Below are 21,606 nucleotides of genomic sequence, written 5' to 3' on the forward strand. Positions count from 1 at the left end.
AGCTGGGAAAGGAGAAATCATATGACATGTAAATAAAGAAAATATCTAATAAAAAAATAAACTGTGTATTAAGCAGAAAAAGAAAAAGAAAGAGGTGTCTGTTACAATATCTGCATTTGAATACTTGATCCCCAGGTGGAGATACTGTTTGAGGTGGCTAAGGATATTTGGCCTTGTTGGAAGAGGTAGGTGGCCATTAAGAGTTTAAAGACTCATTCCAGTTTGAGATTAAATCAAACATTTCATCAGTTGGAAAGTTTAATAAAATTTTGTGAAGCTCAGCATTAATCCACCAAAAGCGTCATTCATCTTCACTCATCCAGTTCTCCTCTCCTCGAATTTACACTGTGATACAGGTTGCCTCCTATACCCACTCTCTGCTTCTAGTTATTACTAGAGGAGTTCTCCTGCTGACATCAGAACAACAGAACTATGGAAAGACAGAAAAGCAATAGCTAGTCTCTTCAAAAGAAACTCAGATAACTTCATAAAGATTGTCCGTTATGTCTTATCTTAATTACTGACTTTTGTCTTCTGGTGATTTCTAGGTGTTTGATTCTATTCCAGTTTCTTCCTCTTTGTTTTTATTTCTTTAATAAGTTTATCACAATGGTTTGTGAAAAAGTTTATCCTTAGGTCTTTAAACACATAATCAAAATGGTGGAGATTCAGGCAATGAAGGTCACTATAGCTGCTGACATGAGAAGGGAGGATAACATTCAGAAGAGAATTGGTCATCATTTTGCATCGTCTCATGGTGCTTACAGGATAAAACATCTTTCATGTCTTCTCCACCCAAGGTAGACTATGGTCATATTAATCCTCATACTGACTATATTTTGGGTGAGACAATTACCACTCTCACAGAAGATTCTGTCCTCGGAACTTGGCTTATTTTTCATTTAGGATGTTTTACAGTTTATTAAATCTACTCCAGAAACTTTTTGAAACATTCTTTAATTCTTTTTACAGTATTAACACATTATAACCAAACTTCTGTATGCATATTTATTTATTGTTTCTTTTGATATCTAGGAATGAACCTATTTCTTCTCTGCCTTTCAAAATGAGGTCATCAATATGATAGAAGAACATTTTTCTCAGACACACTGTGTCTTTCTCTCTTCCTTTTATATTGGTGGTTCGTATCCTGGATATAGAGTCGTTTGATTCAGACAAATGAGAAAGTCTGGCCCATGGATACACATTCCGGTTGTGTTATTCTTTAGTGGTTTCACCCTGGAGCTTTGTTACTGATGAAGAAATTAAAAAGGTTATCAAACTTAGATAATTTTTCCCTATTTATGTATTGAATAAAAACATTGAAATGAGATCTCATCACTGATATTTGATTTAAAAAACAAAACACATTTATGAGCATGTGTAAAACAGGAGCATCCAATGAAATACTCTAGCATGAGATAAAGTTTCTATCCAGTTCGTTATTCTGCAGCACCGACTTCTATTTCTACTTCGATCTACACATTTTTTTATTAAATTGTATCACTGGAGTTCTACAATTGTTATCAGAAAGACAAATGACACATGTGAGGACCTGTGTACAGAATAGGTGATTTTCATCAGTCACTGGGAGAATCAATGTACAGACTAGCTTGAGCAGCTTGTCAGGAGATGGACTTTGAAACAGGGAGTTACCTGTGGATGAAATGCAAGCTTGGAATAAGTTTATGTGAATGGAAAAGGTAGAAGTGGGATTTAGCAGTGGAAGTAGTTGAACAAGTTGACCATGACTGGATGATTTTATGGTGGCTGATTGTTGTGAATAGTTGTGGAAGAGTGAAGACTTTTCAAAACCATTTACTAAACTCTAATTAATAAGCTTGATTGCTGAACATGTCCACTGATTGCATTCCTCTTGAACTTTCTCCAGTTCCTTCTATCTTCTACCTTCAAATTCAATGCTACTCATAACAAAGTAGTCATAGTTGTCTTTCTACAACCACTGACAATATTAGTTCACGTTGGACACAGGTTTATCCTTCTATTTAAAGAAACAATTCAGGTATTTTTCTCTTTAGATTATAAAAGTGCCCCTCCAATCATATTCTAAAATTATATTTCAGTTCCATCAACTATTAATGTTTCAGTTATTCATCCATAAGGGAAGACATCACAATTCAGAACTTTTCAGGAAGTGCATTACAGGCCATTATGGCAATGTCCTCTACAATGTGTGTGTTTTTAAAAAATGGCAGGTGACCATCTGATGGGTGACTTCTTTCTGCCCTCTTTCTCCATTGTGCCACATGCTCTAGATGAAGTTAGGGCAAGGAAAAAAGTCAGATTATTATTGAATTGAAGCATTAAAAAGATGTTTCAAGTAGAGTCCTGCTCACTGGCCCATATTAGCTATGATCTGTGAGGAAGGGCCAATTTTATTCCAGATGGTAGAATTTCTTACTCTCCTTTTTTGTTTCTTAATGACACAGAATACATGGATTCTTAATAATACAGATGACTTTGAAATAACCTGAAAGATATTATAAGATGAATTACTTACATTAAAATTCAATACCTTTGTTTTGCTTCTTATTTTTGTGTAGTAGATTTTATGGCATGTAGAACTAGAAGAATTGCTAAGCAATTTTTTTCTCCATTTCTTCCTTACCTCTTCTTAGGTAGGGAGATTCAGGCTTCAGACAATACTTGTTTAGCTCAACTCCTAAACTACACTCAGTTTAAAAGCAAAAAGAAAAGTTTTTCCTAAAATAAAACAGGTTGGATCTTTCAAAAATTTGCTTTTAATTGTTTCTGGTTTATTGGAGCTGATAACTGACTGATCAACGTGTAGACTTCCGGAGGAGCTCAGAACCAGATAATGATAAGTGTTCATGTTTGTATTAAATGTGGGTGATTCTTTTGCTCCAGTTTTCATCAGGGAATCATAAGATCTGGGAAGATTTATCTAGTGATGTAAATGTTTTAGATCTGGGCATGAAACAATAACAGATATGGTGAGTTTGTGAAGTTTTCATTGGGGATTTAATGCAGCTGTGCGAGGCAGGCAACTTTCTGTCTGAGTTGCCATCTTTTTTCCCCTCATGAAAAAGCTGTAGATATGACTACAGCTCTGTGTACACACACTAGAGGTTTCGATGTACATATTAGCCTTCAAAGCATGATCATTATCTTTAAAGGACAAAGACAATTTTATTGTTCCATTGTAGAACATAAACATGGAAAGGTAGCTTTGCTTTGACATACTGCATCTACAGGCATGTATTCTGTGTTTTCAAGAAACAAAAAGACATTATTATATTTTATCTGTTTTTCAATTTTCAAGTCTGAGTGGTCATTTATAACATGGATCTAGAATATAAATGAACTAAAAATTAAGGATCATGAATATAAAACAATAAAGATCAAACTGGATTCAAGAACTACACCCATGGTGCCTTGAAGTAAATGAACAAAGATTCCAGTTTGAACATAGATCAAAAGTGGATTACTGAGAACTCATTCAGATTGTCCGTATACTGTGAGTAACTTTACATTTTTATTTATTATTGTTGAAAAATGAAATGAGGATATCTTGTCAGTTTTTCAATGCCCATGCACTTCCTAAATCACTTTGCTGTTCTGTGCTTCACTATGCACAGTAATTAATAACTCAAGTTCTTAAACCACACATGTTAATCAAAGATGCTTCAAAAGTAAATTGTGTTCCATTATCCTCAACCACATGGTAATTATAAATTAGGAGAACTTCAACCAGAAAGAAATGACTCACACACTTGTTTCCTTTTTCAATATTTCTTCAACAGCTCAATAATTACAAGGTGTCTTCTGACAAATGGAAAACATTTATTAAAAGTCATAATAAGAAAAGAAAATCTGGATGTAATAAGCACATCTCAGCAGCTTCATTTCTGTCAACTACTGTTTAAATCTATCTAGAAGATGTTAACATTTTTAAAATGTAATAATAGTACTTATCTTGAATGCCTTGGAAGAATCAGAAAAAACACTATTTTAAACACTAAAGCCAGTAATCTATAAGCATAAATCAATGAATAAACATTCTTTTTATGTGGATTGTTAACATTTAATATAAATCACTCCAGGCTCTAGAAGTATGTATACTTTCATTTTGATGAAGGTTTCACTGTAGCTCCCATGTTAATCTCAATCATCCATAATTTTCTGAGTGTTATCCTTTGAGATGGATGAAATCACCTTCAGATGAACAGAGTGTACTTGTTTCTTCCCAACATCACTATTCCCTTTTCTTATGCTCAAACTCAACAGACTAAGTAGATTGTATACAGTAGTTCATTTTCATTTTTTTTTTCTTATTAGGCAACTTACAAGAAAAAAACTCTCATGTAGCATTATAGTATTTGCAAGTACTTTTGTAAGTGAATTGGTATGGACAGATGGGTCTATAATTTAATGTTACTTTGCGTATCAAAATTGTCATGAAATATAAAATTCCTCCATAGTATTCCTATGTTTAGATTTGTACTTTAAATATATAAAAATATAGTATGAACATATTAAGAAGCAAAATCCTAATGGTAAACTAATTTACCTTTATGTTTATATTTGAAAGTATTTATAACTGCTCAATAAACTAAAATTATGTGTCTCATATTTTTAACATAATATTTTTATTGATTGCTTGGTATTTTTGTATAATACAATCCAATAACACCCACCTCCCAGTCTTTACTAATCCACCTCAACATTGTGAGACCCCCCCCACAAAAAGAGAAAGAGAAAGAGAAAAAACCAAATTATGTTTCTTATATACTGAGTGAGCATAGTCAAACTCAGAGTGGCCAGACCCTTAACAAGAACCGAATCCTTCCCACCTCCATGACAGACATGTCTCAAGGTTAAAATCCTTCCCACCTCCATGACAAACAATGTTAAAAAGGAGACTAACAACTAAATGTATAAATTCATCCCTCTTTATCTCAGCTTTACACAGGCTGAGGTGAAGAGGTATCAATAAAGATAGGCTTTTTAATGTAAAGTCACAAGTGCTCAGATTAAAAAGATTATGCAAGAAAGCAAAGCTGACCAATATACTAATAGCTCTTCAATTTAGGTTTTCTTTGAGAAATGTTTATCATTTGCAGTTGATAATTTTAATTTTTAATGAAACCAATTAACACCGTCTGGTAAGGTTTATTAGGGCTATCTCATTAAAAGAGACATAAATATATAAAAATATTGTTAGATCAGGTTCATAATTCTAACTTACATAATAAATGGTAAATGAGGAAATGGATGAATTACATAGAGAATATATCATCCAAAGATATACAAAACATTCAAAAGTTTTAAACTACATTTGATTTGATTTGCATTTCCTATTGTCATTAAGCTTTAATATAATAGAGAATTAAACAATACTGATATTTTGCAAAGTGGATTATGAACTTATTACATTTTGTGTTTACATGACATTATAAAAATATATAGTATTCTTAAAAATAACAGTTAATATAGAAATTTGACAGTAGCAGAATTATGGGGCTTAAGTAAAAATCGGCCCTCATACAACTGAACTAATCATGTGTTAGTTACAGTGCGTTGAAGGGCATGCCTAAGTTGATGAAAAATGTGAGTTATGTTCGTGCAACCAGTTCTGTTTCAAAAAACTTTGGTGAAAGAATGCAGCTTCATAAACTGAGTGAAAGGTAAGGCTTGGGTGATAGTGAAGAAAGAAACTGAACTCCCTGTCAGGGAAATGTAGAAACACATTGATGTTGAGAAATAACCATATTTAGTGAATATTTTTTCTTTTTCTTTTTTTTAGTTGCTTACGTTCTTTATTTACATTTCAAAGTTTAAGTCCTTTCCCGGTTTCACACACAGAAACTCCCTATAATATCCCCTCTTCCATTGCTTCTATGAGAATGTTCCACCACCACTTACTTCCAGTTCCCCATGCTGGCACTCCCCTACATTGGGGTATCAAGGCTTCAGAGGACCAAGGGCCTCTCCTCCCATTGATACAAGGCCCTCCTCTGCTACATATGCTGCTGGAGCTATAGGTCCCTCCATGTGTACTCCTTGGTTGGTGGTTTAGTCCTTGGGAGCTTGATTCCAGTGGATGGTTTTTAACTGTTTTGGCAAAGATCAAGTGACCTTTGGTGTGTGGGTTCATTTTTGGGTCTTCAATTCTATTCCACTGATCTACAATCCTGTCTCTGTACCAATACCATACAGTTTTTATCACTACTTATCTATAATACAGGTTGAGGTCAGGGATGGTGATTCCCACAGAATTTCTACTATTGTTGAGTATAGTTTTCATTATCCTGGATTTTTTGTTATTCCAAATGAAATTGCAAGTTGCTCTTTCTAACTCTATGAAGAATTGGGTTGAAATTTTGATGGAGACTGTATTGAATCTGTAGATTGCTTTCAGCAAGATCGTCATTTTTTACTGTATTAATCCAGCCAATTCGTGAGCATTGGAGATATTTCCATCTTCTGATATCTTCTTTGGTGTCTTTCTTCAAAGACTTGAAGTTCGTGTCTTACAGATCATTTACTTGCTTAGTTAGAGTCACACCAAGGTATTTTATATTATCTGTGACTATTATGAAGGGTGTTGTTTCCCTAATTTCTATCTCAGCCTGTTTATCCTTTAAGTAGAAGAAGGATAGTTATTTGTTCAAGTTAATTTTATATCCAACCACTTTGCTGAAATTTTTTTATAAGGTTTAGGAGTTCTCTGGTAGAATTTTTGGGGTCACTTAAGAATACAATCACATCATCTGCAAATAGTGATATTTTGAATTCTTCTTTCCAATTTGTGTTCTTTGATCTCGTTTTGTTGTCTAGTTGTTCGAACAAGGACTTCAAGTACTATATTGAATAGTTAAGGAGAGAGTGGGTAACCTTGTCTAGTCTCTGATTTTAATGGAATTGCTTCAAATTCCTATCCATTTAGTTTAATATTGGCTACTGGTTTGGTGTTTATTGCTTTTACTATGATTAGGTAAGGGCCTTGAATTCCTGATCTTTCCAAGACTTTTACCATGAAGGAGTGTTAGAGTTTTGTCAAATGCTTTAGCATCTAATGAGATGATCATGTGGGTTTTTTCCTTTGAGTTTGTTTATAGTTTGTTACATTGATGGATTCCCTTATATTGAACCATCCCTGCATCCCTGCGATGAAGCTAACTTGATTGTGGTTAAAGATCATTTTGGTGTGTTCTTGGATTCAGTTTGTGAGAATTTTATTGAGTATTTTTGTATTGATATTCATGAGCAAAACTGGTCTGAAGTTCTATTTTGTGTTGGGTCTTTGTGTGGTTTAGGTATAAGCATAATTGTGGCTTCATAGGAAGAGTTGGGTAGTATTCCTTCTTTTCTGTTTTGTGGTATTGTTTGAAGAGTATTGATGTTAGATCTTCTTTTCAGGTCTGATAGAATTCTGCACTAAAAGCATCTGGCCCTGCACTTTTTTTTTTGGTTGGGAGACTTTTAATGACTGCTGCTATTTCTCAAGGGATTATGAGACTGTTTAGATGGTTTATCTCAGCTTATTCTGAGGTCCGTGGAGACTGCTGGAGCCAGCTTGGGGACCCTGGGCTTGTGTTGAGACTGCAGTATCTGGTTTTCATGTTCCTGGACATCCCGGGTGCCACTGGATACTGCAGAGGAGCTAAGAAAGGATTGGGGGCCTGCTGGCTGGATCTAGCCCAGAGCAGAAGGGGAAAAGGGTGACTGCTCCAGCTGGGTTCCTCTGGAGGAGAATCCTTGGCTTGTTCTACAGGTGGCTTGGCTTGGTGGAGGGCCATAGCTCGGATCACTGAGAGGCCTCCTGCGGGAGTCTAGATGGCCAGCTCTTTAGGCAAAGTCTGGCTCCATTTCTCCCCACAGCAGATCCCGATGAAAAGAGGCAGACCATGATTTTAAGGCATTTATTGTCATGGAAGAGAGTGGCGATTAGTAAAACTGTACCTCATTTTGTCAAGGCGGGCCTGAGGTAAAATACCTTTTGCAGGGAGGAGTGTCTGGGCAGGGGAGTTTACCGGCTAAGAGTCCAGGCCTTTAGGTACCTCATTAAAATGGGCATCCATCTTGAAGCTATGTGACCACAGGTCACGTCCTCTACCTGTGGAGTGGCTTTGGGTGTTGCCCTTATGTGACTGATGGCCACAGACCTATGGAGAGCTGCAACCTCCTGTTAGGAGCCTGGTGTCCAGAAGTATGGCAAAACGCCTACCATCCCTGGCAGGGTTATCCCCTGCAGGGTCACCAGGGTTTTCGGCCTAACTCTATCAGAAACCAGGTTGCCTTTCATGGTCCTCCAGGAATCTGTCTAGAAAATGGTCCATTTAATTCAGATTTTCTAGTTTTGTTGAGTATAGGCTTTTATACTAGCATCTGATGATTTTTTTTTGAATTTCCTTGGTTTCTGTTGTTTTGTCTCCCTTTTCGTTTCTGATTTTGTTAATTTGGATACTGTCCTGTGTCTTCCAGATAGTCTGGCTAAGGGTTTATCTATATTGTTCATTATGCCAAAGAACCAGCTTCCGGTGTTGTTGACTCTTTATACAGTTGCTTTTGTTGCTACTTGGTTGATTTCAGCCCCGAGTTTGATGATTTCCTGCTGTCTACTCCTCTTGAGTGTATTTGCTTCTTTTTGCTCTAGAGCTTTCAAGTGTGCTGTCCAGCCGCTAGTGTCTGCTCTCTCCACTTTCCTTTCGGGGGCACTAAGAGCAATGAGTTGTACTCTTGTCACTGCTTTCATGGTATCTCATAAGTTTTGGTATGTTGTGCCTTCATTTTCATTAAATTCCAAAACGTCTTTAAATTCTAAAACTTACTTTCTTCCTTGACCAAGTTATCACTGAGTAAAGTGTTCTTCAGCTTCCATATGTATGTGGGCTTTATGTTGTATTTCTTGTTATTGAAAGCCAGTCTTAGTCCTTGGCAATCTGATAGGATACATGGTGTTATTTCAATCTTCTGGTATCTGTTGAGGCATGCATTGTGACCAATTATGCCAGTCTTGAAGAACATACCATGAGGCGCTGAGAACAAGGTATAATCTGGTTTAGGGTAAAATGTCCTATAGATATCTGTTAAGTCCATTAGAGCACCTGGAAGTTGATCTTCCTCTGGCTGTTGTGGGAATGGTAGGGGAGCCAGTGCCCAACATCTGCTCTGGTCAGAGGCTCAGACTAGAAGGCTAATGAACATTTTTGAAATTGCAAAAATGATATGAAGAGAATCAATGCAATAAATGTTATATTCGGTTTGAGTTGATCCATCTCAGCAAAGACATTCTTCCTACAAACTGAATAGAGCATAAATAGTTCAACTGATACTTTATCAATCAGCCAGCCAAAAGCAGAGGGACAGTAGACAACCTCTTCTAGATGATGGCTTATCCTGGAAATCTGTCACAGTCAATCTTTCTGATCAAGGGTGAGGTGTGACCGTATATCAGCAGTAAGTTTTACTCCTCATCACGTCTCATTTTCTTTATAATAAACATGCATTTAACAAAAGGAGTTACAGTAACTATTACTTAACAAAGAAAATTCATATTTGACAATTACTTAACAAAGAAAATTCATATTTGACAATTAATTATAACACTATAGAAAGAGGTATAACATACAAATATGTGATGAGCATTAGATCAAGTGAAGAAAGAGTATATTCATAGAAAGTTAAGCAAAATGTTAAAATATTGAAACTTAAAAATATTTACTTGTCACTACCATGTAACATTATACAGTCTGAGAAGGAAGAGTAATTCTCTTTAAGAGATAATGGACCCACAATTCATTTTTAAATATATATACTTTAGAATATGTTTATCATATCTACCCACTATTGCTTCCCTCCAACTTCACTTCATCACTCTTTAAACTACATGTCTCTTTTTGTTTTTTGCTATTAATAAACTCTAAGTCCAATTACTGTTTATTATGTGCACATAGATTCTAAATGTAAGAAACTTTAAAATTCAAAAAATCTTTTAAATAATAATAGCTGTTCATAGAGAAATACACATGTACAAAAATATACAAATATACACATAAATAAACCAGTGTGTGTGTGTGTGTGTGTGTGTGTGTGTGACTACACAGATGTTTGTCAAGTTAAAAATGGCAGAATGACATTTGCTGACCTGGGTTTGAATAACAGTTAAGGGCACATGTTTTTCTTACAAAGGACTCATATTTGGTTCCATGTTCCAATATAAACTGGATAAATTTTTTATATAGAACACCTGGATATCCAAAGATCCAAAGAAGTATGCTTCTTTCTGGCTTCCACAGACACTTGCACTTAAATAAAGACTTACACACACACACACACACACACACACACACACACACACACACATACATACACACACAGACACACATACACACACTCAGACATACACACGCACACTCAGACATACACACACACACTCAGACACACTCAGACACACACAGACACACACACACACTCAGACATACACACACTCAGACATACACATACACTCAGACACACACACACACACTCACACTCAGACACACACACATACACACACACACACACACACACAAACTCAGACACACATAGACACACACACAATAAAAATTTAAAAAATAAAAATGCAATTTGCTATTTACAATGCAATCTTTTTCTCCTACACTGATAATTCTTTTCCTCAAGGGAGAATAAGAACACCAAAGTTTCTACCTCTTAAGGTTATGATGGTGCGTGAATCCAGGAGCCGAGTGTGTGGCTATGTTCCTCAACAAAAATTGTGACTGCTCTGACTTTCAGGACAGACCTTAAGGTGATGAAAAGGAACTGAAAACATGAGTTCAAAAATATATAATTTCAGGACTATGAAAAATATAAGGATGTAATATGAATTGTATGAGGGACTTCACAGACCTAAAATAACAAAGCAGCTGTAATGATGAAACAGCTTTTCCAAAAGATACAATGGTAGGAAGATTCTTGAGTTAAGTGTCAGCCTTGGACAGAGTAAATTTAGGCCCAAATCTAGTCCTGATGGTGATTTCAGGATAGGATACCACCCAACTAGTTAATTGTTAGTGCTTATAAAAGAAGGTAGATCTCTGAATTAAATTGCTATGTTTAAGAACATTCTTGCTGTCTTTTTTAAGAATTAAAAAACTAAGGTAAAAACATGCTGATCTGTGGAATAATCGAAAAGGAATCTTGGGTGGATATTTTAATTTATATGCAAATAAAAGATGATGGTTTGGTCTACAAGAGAAAAACTGTCTTAAGCAGGACACATGGCTGTCAGCTTCTACCCATGATTTACTTTCATTTTTAATCCCTGTCTTCTAAAGAAATTATTTATAAATCCTAGATAATATAAACAGCAATTAGATTTATATAAGGGAAAAGAATTTTGTTGTGTATATGTGTGTAATGTGATTATGGTTATTTAGTGCCATGACAGATATCTGAAGACTGGAAGACAACTTTGTGGGATCTACTTTGGATGTCTTTATATGATGATCAGTGTTTTAGGTTCCAGCTTTGCACACCACAGGTAGTTCCTAAAGAGCCATCTCATTGATGCTCAAATAAGAGTAGTTGAAACACGTTTTCATGAGTCACAAAATGCATTCATGAGAGCCACATTGAACTTCAGCTATACAGAGTATTCAGAAGGAAGCCAGATGTACCTCTGTTTCCCAAAATGTCCTTTGTGGTAATTCTCCACGTCCACTTGCATAAGATCACAGCTCATATCCCAGAGGAAACATCAGTATCTTAACATTGTAGACTTAACACTCACACAAACCAGTGAATGTTCAGCATTCTCTTGCGGTAGAGAGCAATTTTTGCCTTGATAATGTACTCAGTCTTTGCCTGCAAGTTTCTTCATCTATTGATAGGATTAGTAAAAAAAAAAAAAATATGAACATTGAATGAGCTACTGAGTTGATAATATTAAAAAGGTGATACCTGGGGTTTATTTCATTCAACTATAACAATTCATATATATGTACATTACTATATATATTTATTACACATACACAACATATGTATGTGCATATCAGTAATTTTCTGTATTATTTGAGATAATTAGGCGACTCATTTTCCTCATAGATTTGTAATACACATGATTCATGAATATACCTTCATGACACACACATACCAAAAATAAAACAATATACTCCACTCATATACATATGTAACTCATGTCAGAATATCTTTCTGTGCTATTTATTCAGAAAACAAAGGGGCTGAACCATGGAGCTGGAGAGATGGCTCAGTGGTTAAGAGCACTGACTGTTCTTCCAAGGTCCTGAGTTCAAATCCCAGTAACCACATGGTGGCTTACAACTACCTTTAATGAGATCTGATGCCCTCTTCTGGAGTGTCTGAAGACAGCTATTGTGTATTTGCATATAATAAATAAATATATCTTTAAAAATACTGAAGCACAGCTGTAAGAAGTATCACTTGCAAACTTGTAAACAGCAGAACCTGAATCCTCCACGTCACGAATAGATGTCAATCCTATCAGAACCTGAATCCTCCATGTCACGAATAGATGTCAATCCTATGCCTACAACATCTTAAGTTATTTCCAAAGAATTTTTATTTTTAACAAGTTATCCTTTGAAAAATGCAAATGTAGTACTGTAGGCCAATGAAAAATTTCACTACTTGGTAAATTGGCTTTCTGTGTTATTAACCAAAGTCCTAGAAGACAATAGTTCCAAGCGAAGAGCAATTGGTGAATGATGGATTGGATGGTCTGTTTCTCAGGTTCAGGAAATTATGTAATTATTTCTGTTCATTTCCCAAGGTTCTTCTGTTCACCATTATGTCCTAACATACAGCACAGCCAGTTTTAGATATGAAATACAAATCAGAAATTGCTATCCTGATGCTGACACTAGGGTTAATCATGCAAATCTACTGAATTCTTGGTATTTCAGGAACTGTTGAGTTGAATCCCATGCACATATTGATTTAAAATCCCTACTTTTCTGAGCAATATTTTTTTTAGCTTTAAAATTTAAAATTCTGAACAATTAAAGACTGTCTTTTCATCTCTGCTGTTTAATCAGAGAGAGAACTGTGAATGGGGACAGGCTGAGGAGGTAGGACATAGAGTTTTTAAGAGAGTGAAGCGCATATATATACATATATGTATATATATGCAAAATAATTACTATCTCAGAACTAAATTTACAAATGTTCTGCAGAAAATCTCATAGCATGAAAGTCAAATCAACTATATGCATGCATATGTATTTAATATATGTGTATATATGTCTACATATATATATATTTAGGAATGGCGTGAAGATATATTTAGAAATGAGAGTATGTGCAAAAAGAAATAAAATCTACTTGTTCCCAGTGCTGGATTTCACATTCTATATTCTGGCTTCTTAGCACAATCAGCACTCAGATCATCTTTCCAAAAACAGTGAAATTTCTTCCAGCTGTGACACGAGAATGATTTTTACATAACTTTATATTGCTTGTAAGTTAATCTCATCTCACATGAATTTTTCACCAGCTTCACTCTGATGTTGATAAAGGAGATGGTTCCATCAAATACATCTTGTCAGGCGAAGGGGCAAGTTCAATTTTCATTATTGATGAGAACACTGGTGATATCCATGCTACCAAGAGACTGGACCGGGAGGAGCAGGCCTATTATACACTCAGAGCCCAGGCTCTGGACAGACTCACCAACAAGCCTGTGGAACCTGAGTCAGAGTTTGTTATCAAGATTCAGGATATCAATGACAATGAACCCAAATTTCTAGATGGCCCATACACAGCAGGAGTTCCTGAGATGTCTCCTGTTGGTAAGTAAGGAGCATGCTGTATTTGCAATAAAATCTGAAAATAATACTGTTCTATGTGTCGGGGTGGTCAGAAAGAAAGAAAACCAATGACATACTAGCTTCCTTCAATCTTCATTTACCCATTTGGAAGGTTTGAAAAAAGCTTTATTTTTGTAGTTTTATATTTTTACATTTTATACCGATTTTATTCTATTCCTTTGGCACAACTCTCATTGCCTTTATTAAATGGCTTGTACATTTTCCTTCTAGTAATAATTACTTCTTTAAAATTATGATTAATAATCATAATCTCTAACAAGTTAGTTTTTTAAACAAAAAGAAGTATCTCACTGTATCTTCTTCCAGCTCTCCCTCCACCCCCTCTCTCCCTATTTATCTCTCATGTGCAGCTTGAACTGCATAAAACAAACAAGCTATAAACTCTACTCTGACTGTAGTTAATGCCCCTTCATTTCCACCTTTGTTACCAGAAGGCTGCTAGTAGCTGTGAAACTCAGCACAGGGCTGCTGGCCCATTATCTCTCTGAGTTTTCAAAGTCACCACCACTAATCTCTTTGTAACCTTTTCGCATGTAAATCACAACCCTAGTTGTTTTCATAGAAGTAAAGCCATAGAGAAATAGGAAAACAATAGGAAGCCTGATCCTGTAAAGTCTTTCCTCATTTCTTCATTCCAGAACAAAATGTAAATTCTTCATTTTCTTCGATGCCAAACATTATAAAATTTGTATAGTACTTCTTCAACAGCACTCTCCTTAGGCAGTATGTAATTCATGTGACTAACTAAAATTTTTAAAATGAGACTGTAAAAGTTATCCTTGTTGGTTTTATTGTTGAAGTTTAAGGCTAATATAACACATACAGACCTCAGGTTCTCCTTTGTTCCCTCCTCTGACCCACCGAACCGGATCCACTGTTCTCCTATTCCCCTTCAGAAAAGAGCAGGCCATCCAGTGATATCAACCAAATTTTGGCCTAATGAAAAGCAATGACTAGGTATATACACACATATCAAGGCTGGACAAGGCAACCCAGTATGAAGAAAAATGTCTCATGAGCAGTCAAAAAGTCAGAGACACACACATTTGCACTCTTAGAAGTCCAACAATAACTCCAAGCTAAAGAAACACAGCCTATATGCTGAGAGCTTGATGCACATCCATGCAGAATTTATATCATATACACACTTTAACCAACATGTTTTATTTTGTTTTATTCATTCAATCATTTTACTGGTGCTTTTACACTGTGTGTGGGAATGTACAGATAAATATTTTTTATGTGTTATATTTACAGCATCACAATTTAGACCCTAATCATTTGGGGAAATATGACTTCAGCTGTTAATTAAATTCAAACTGAAAACAAGACAATTATTGGTACTTGTAGTTTGTAAATGCCAGTGCATTGATGTGCATGTCTGTGACATAGCAGGTGTATTTTATTCCACGACTTCAAAGTGCTTCTTGCCGAGAATAGAAACAACAGTGATAGTGAAGTTCGTGGGTAGGGGCTGTGTATGAGAAGCAGGCATGTTTCCTCTTCCAATTATTCATGTTTACTAAAACAGGTTTTAGGTATGCTTGACATAATGTCATACATCTATCTAATGTGTATTTTATCATTAGATATGTTAATTGGGCATATGCAAATTGGTTATTTTTGATACTACATAATGTATCTATTATTTTATTGTTGATGATTTCTACTCCAGTGTCAAGAAGCATGAATATTATGCACACATGCAAATTATTTTATTGAAATTGATTGATTTCAATGAGATAAAACATTTCCTCTAATTTACTCTAAGAGCGTGTTTTATAAATGATAATAAGATCATAGAACAATTTACACATTGCCACAGAGCACAGATAAGCATCAAAACTTTACAGTTAGAGACTAGACAAAAAAAAAAAAGTTCCATCAGTAAACTGTTTGTCATGAAGATATGAGGGTAAGCTCAGTTCCGGGATCCATGGCCAAAATTGGCAGTGCACACTTGTAATTCCAGCTCTGGGAGACTCAGAGAAAGATTCCTGGCTTTACTGGGTATTCTGACTGATCGACTCAGTGAGGCCCAGGTCAGGGAGAGACCTCGTTTCAAATACCAAGCTGGATGGATCATTAATAACGATGCTTAGGTTTGATCTCTTTCAAGCACACACACACGTGTCCCCCCACCCACATGCAATCTCAAGGTTTATGAGCAAGTTTATAAGCACATATTAGCAAATATATTTGTACATGCATTTATTAATAATTTAAGTATGCTGATAAGCTAAACATTTATATATTTTATCACATTTACAAATACTTAAAATGTAACTTTTTGATCCGTTTATGAATATACACTATGACCATGTTGGTTCTATGAAGTATAATTGGTGAAGTTTAGCAAAGAGGAAATGAAACACAAATAACATTTGTAACTATAACTTAATAATTTCTACTCAAATATAAGGGAGATGGAATTAGTAAGGTATATTATAATATGAACATTGAGCGCAATTTTAAAAAAATATTAGTGACAAAACACATTAAGAAATATATGTCAAGCATATGTCTAGATGATAGTAGATTTAAAACTCTGTATTTAGAAAATTATTGTAACCAAAATAATACTCAAATAATGTATAAAATAGTAACTTTTACTTATGAATCAGGCAGAATATAAATTACATGATAATACATGCATAAATGCATGAAGTAATTATGTGGATTTAAAGTTTACAATTCTAAGTGTAACGGAAAACCAGAGCATGGAATCAATGCTCTCACTTTGTTTTTCCTTTCACTTAAAACAGATTCTTTCTCCTGACATGATATATCCTAATTACAGTTTTCCTCCCAGTATTCTTCCCAGCTCCTTCCAGTGGATCCATCTGGATCCACCCATTTTGTGTGTTTCATTAGAAATCAAATGGTTTTACCTGCTTTTGGGTCCCAGTCCTCCTACTGGGTTGCCTCATCAAGACTTGATATGAAGGGAGGTAGGTGGCAAATATTGTAATTGGATAATGCTGTATTTGGTTGAAATCCCTGGGAGTCATGTCCTTTACTGAAGGAGCGAACGGAGCATGTAATATTCAAACTACAGAATGATGTTTTACAATGCTCTTCTTCTCAGCCTTGTAGAGGTTTGGTTAACGTTTTTAATTCAGTGTTTTTAAATGAAGAAGTAAAAACAAACAAAAACAGAACACTTACCAAGGAGATAGAGTAAAGCTCACAATATAAAGTCAAATGGACGAAAAATCTACTACACAATTACAGATTTCTGCTTCTCTTTCCCTTTTCATGATGCATGATATTAGATGAGCACCAGCTGGCTCTCAGCTCTCAGTCTGCCTTTTGGATACTCCTTGAGTTCTGAGACAATGCTCTGAATGAAAACTTGTCACCTGAGTGTGATGGGAAGACACCTGATATTTTTAACCTCATTTGGCTCTGACTTGATTTGAATCTAAGATTCATCATACATCATATTTATACAATATTTTTACCTAAATATATTCATATCACCTATTTCAAGAATTGTTATTAACTTCTATTTCTTTAATTTGGTTTAAACAACAAAATATACGAGATTGATATTGCATGTGCCTTGTTGAAGATAAATTAAACATAATAAATAAGTGTAATGTAGAATTTCTGATAGTTTGTGAGTTCTTCAGTACCCTTGTACATGGGAATTTAATCCAAAGCCAATTTGGATGTCACCTAGGGACTTCAGTGGTACAAGTGACAGCAACAGATGCCGATGATCCTACCTACGGCAACAGTGCTCGAGTGGTCTATAGTATTCTGCAAGGACAGCCATACTTCTCAGTGGAGCCAAAAACAGGTATGAAATGATATTTGCACTTACGGTAGCTGTCATTTATGTCTTGGACTATTATTTACTTTTTTAAATTTTTTTGCCTGCTGGGATTAAAACATGTGCCACCACTGCCTGGCTAATATTTGCATCCTATTACAATAATACTAATAGGTCCTTTTTCATCTCTGTATGTCAAAATCACTAATAATAGTCAGTTATCACCTTTATTTATTCCATTTACCTAGACTCATAAAAACACTAAGTAAAATGCCAGTCACAATTATATGTGATTCCTGACTTTATTAGGACATTTTCATAATCTGCTTGCACATTTTAATTTTGTTTTCTGTATTAATTTCATGTAAAATATTAGATAATTCATAATTTGTAACAAGGAAAAACAGTTTTCACAACATAAAATAAGAAATATGTATAAACCAAACTTAAAGATGTTAGTTCACAGGAAAATTCGACAAAACAGTGAAATACTAAATTAAAAACAATTTTTTCATTTTGTGTTAAATTCTTAGGCTATTTACATAGTTGTTTTTGTTGTACTTTAGTTTTAAGCAGAAATAGTAGAAATTGAGTGATATACTATGAAGAGTTATTTTCATTACAAAATGTTGCTTTTCTCTCCTTCTCGTCTTCTGGAGAGGCTGGCTTGCCTCAATATTTTAAACTTCCATCATTGAATAGTTTGTCACCAAAAAGATGTCACCATAAGGATGATTCTATTCGAATATTTTAAAGGCAATGATTCTGTTGATCATATTTCCCAAAGTTGAAGTATTATTTAATTCTCAAATCAAAGCAAGGGCAAAAATGTTGAATGTGTTTGTGAACAATAATTGTAGTGTACATTAGAACTAAATACAATTTTACTCAGTCATTAACATTTCAATAAAATTTGTAATGCATGATTTGGCCAAGGTATATCAAACAAATCATTAATTTTTAGAAAATATCTGAAAATTTTAATAGAATAGAAATTATTATAATTAATCAGGCTAGTGTTGAAGGTGAATAAGTGAAAGCATTTGGTTTTGCTATGAGCCAAGTAAATGTAGAAAGTGTGTATGTTGAACTGAATGTCAGATTGGAGATACAAAGTTCAGACACACACCATGCTCTTGATTTATGTAACCTTCTCCAAATGGCATGGACATTTTAGTCTTGCCACGATTGTGGAATTTGTTTCTGACATATAGAGCTGAAACTTCATTAATTAGTCGATTGTATATGCCATGGATTACAATATTCATGCTGACAAAAGAAAACTCAATTTTATTTTCAAAATATAATAGATTCTATTTGAAAGATGGTGAAACATATATTTTTAATGCTATTGGGATAACTCTTCCTGCAGCCTTTCATGCAGATATCTTTTGTGAACCTTGGTTCATTAAGCTACATATATATTCAGATATTCTGTTTAAAAAATACATATTCGAGTGGTAAAATTGAAGTGTCTAATCCTCTGTGTCTAGAGAGCAGGAATCAATTTTAGTTAGTCTTGCTTACAGGTGTCAGTATGTTGTTTATTTATGAGAAGAATAACATTTTTCCATTTCTTCAAATTTCAGAATTTTATAAGGGATAGTAGAATTCTGAAAGAAAAAATATGTTGATAATATGCAAAATATAATTTAATAATAATAGACTCAGGCAATCACTCTTAGGTGTGCTGTGTATAGTTTCATATGTGATAAGAAATTAGCTAAGTTAATAACTCAAAGTGCTTGTCCCGTTAACACAGTGTTTATGTCCCAGATACATGCCCAGAGGGTAGCCATATTTTCTACCATTGGCTCTCCTTTCAAAAGACCATATTGTATGTAGTAGGATAAAATTAATCTTGACAACTGCCTTAAAGATGTAATCCATGTGTGAATATATTTGATATATGACAGGAATAGTTAAATAATTTCCAGTCCAAAACAAAAGTAGCCCATTTTAAGGTTGTTTTGAATTGTTACACAATTCAGCAGAAATTTAAACCAAATAAGCACATAAGGTCACTTAACAATCTCAAAGCCAGTGCATTTCCTATAGACAGGGACAATTCTGGTTTAAAATTTTTGAGAAGGACAAAAATGTCCAGAGACTGAAGGAAAGGATATCCAGAGACTGCCCTACCATGAGATCCATTCCATCTACAGATACCAAACCCTGACACTATTGCTGATGCCAAAATGTACTTGCAGACAGGAGCCTAATATAGCTGTCCTCTGAGAGGCTCTGCCTGCACCTGGACTAAGGTAAATGCAGAAACTCACAGGCAACTATTGGACTGAGCCTCGAGACCACAATGGAAGAGTTAGAGGAAGGGCTGAAGGAGCTGAGGGGATTGCAATCCCATAGGAAGAATAACAGTATCAACTAACTGGACCCCTCAGTGCTACTAGGGTCTAAACCACCAACCAAAGGACAGGTTCATGGCTCCTGCTCCAAATGTAGCAGAGGACTGCCTTGTCTGTCATCATTGGGAGGGGAAGCCCTTGATCCTGTGGAGGCTTGATGTCCCAGAGAAAGGGGATGCTAGACAGGAGAGGTGAAAATGGGTGGGCGGGTGAGGATATACCCTCTTAGAGGCAAAGGGGAAGTAGATGGGGTGGGGGATTTGCGGAAGGGAGACCAAGAAGGGAGTAACATTTGAAATGTGAATAAATAAAATGATTAATAAATTTAAAAAATCTCAAAGCCATGAAAGCTCAGGAAAGCTCAAGGCTCAGGAAAAAAAAAAAGAATTCAATACCAATGTTCATTTGCCACTTGGTAGTTGTTTGAATTTAGTTTAAATGTGTATAAAGAGTTTCTCTCCATGCATGTCTGTGAACTAGGCCATATGATGCACTGGAAATAAATGTATAGATGAGTGTTATCAATCATGCAACTATCAGGAGAAACTTGTGAGCAATTTCTCCAGCTCCCATTGAGTAGTTTTTTCTTGAATATACTACTTATGATCACATAATTAATACCTTCCATATGTTATATGAGGACTTGCTTTAATTAAATTTTAGGTTAATAGCTCATTAGAAGACCTGCAACCTCTACCTATATGCCTTCCATCATTCACCATTCTCTGATGTCGTTTATACAATGGTTTAAACACAAGATTTTTCTCCCATTGACCTGCACATCCTCATATCAGGTATGCTGGCTGGCCCAGTGATCCCACGGATTTGCCTGTCTTCTCATCCCCTTTGCTTAATACAATGTCGGGCTGTTCTGTATGGGATACTGGAATCAAGCCTAGGGGCTGATAATTGTTGGGCCACCAGACAAGAACCAAGTATTCAGGAAAAAGAGCCTTCAGTGTACATTTTACATTCAAATAGTCACTTCCAAAACATGAAGCCCTGGTTAAAATTTAAGGAGAAACACAGACTTCAGGAAGAGATTAGTCTTTTCTTAGTCAGCTATATAGCAATTTATTTTATATTTAGTTTTGAATTCTTTTATTTTCCCAAGAAAATTTTCAGGTAAAAGCATAACATTTTCATAGTAAAGTCATGCTTTTGTATAATCACAAATATCTGAGAAGAGTGCCAATTAATCCATCAGTGAAAAATGTACAGATTTTAGCTTATTGACCCTTTGTGGAATTAAACCCTAATTACCATTCTATTGCCATTTACTCTAGGAGATATTTGCTTAAGGCAACAAGCTTTAAGTGCCATGGTATTTTGGTTTCTAAGTTCCTTTGAAATATAAGTTTCAAGATCCAGTCTTATGTACTTATCTGAAATAATTGAAGAGTGCTTTTTCAAAGACCTATCTCATAATGTTCCTAGTTCAGAATTGTATAAATCCTGATGGTTTGCTCTAAGCGGCTCTATTCCTGAGGCTCTATGGATATATTACTGAATAATTTACTACATTTACATCTTATATTTCCCATTGTATTATCCAGTATATTTATCTTCCCAAGACAGATTAAGCCTCACAGTACATATTCTTAAG

General features: G+C 35.1%; 1 protein-coding gene across 6 annotated transcripts in view; it reads left to right on the forward strand.

Annotated features, from left to right (window-relative positions):
- Cdh7 (cadherin 7) overlaps nucleotides 1-21,606 on the forward strand; it is a 146,453-nt gene that overhangs the window by 38,478 nt on the left and 86,369 nt on the right. For 3 of the 6 annotated variants that reach the window (XM_031379928.1, XM_031379939.1, XM_031379923.1), the window contains exons 3-4: nucleotides 13,523-13,817; nucleotides 17,542-17,661. The exons of 1 other annotated variant lie outside the window; for it this stretch is intronic. In XM_031379928.1, coding sequence (XP_031235788.1) covers nucleotides 13,523-13,817; nucleotides 17,542-17,661 — 415 coding nt within the window. Of the gene's footprint in view, nucleotides 1-13,522; nucleotides 13,818-17,541; nucleotides 17,662-20,713; nucleotides 20,795-21,606 lie in introns of those variants that run through there. 2 more of the 6 variants (XM_031379967.1, XM_031379958.1) reach the window with 2 other exon arrangements.

The sequence above is a fragment of the Mastomys coucha genome, unplaced genomic scaffold, assembly GCF_008632895.1.
Source record: "Mastomys coucha isolate ucsf_1 unplaced genomic scaffold, UCSF_Mcou_1 pScaffold1, whole genome shotgun sequence".
Classification (NCBI taxonomy): Eukaryota; Metazoa; Chordata; class Mammalia; order Rodentia; family Muridae; genus Mastomys; species Mastomys coucha.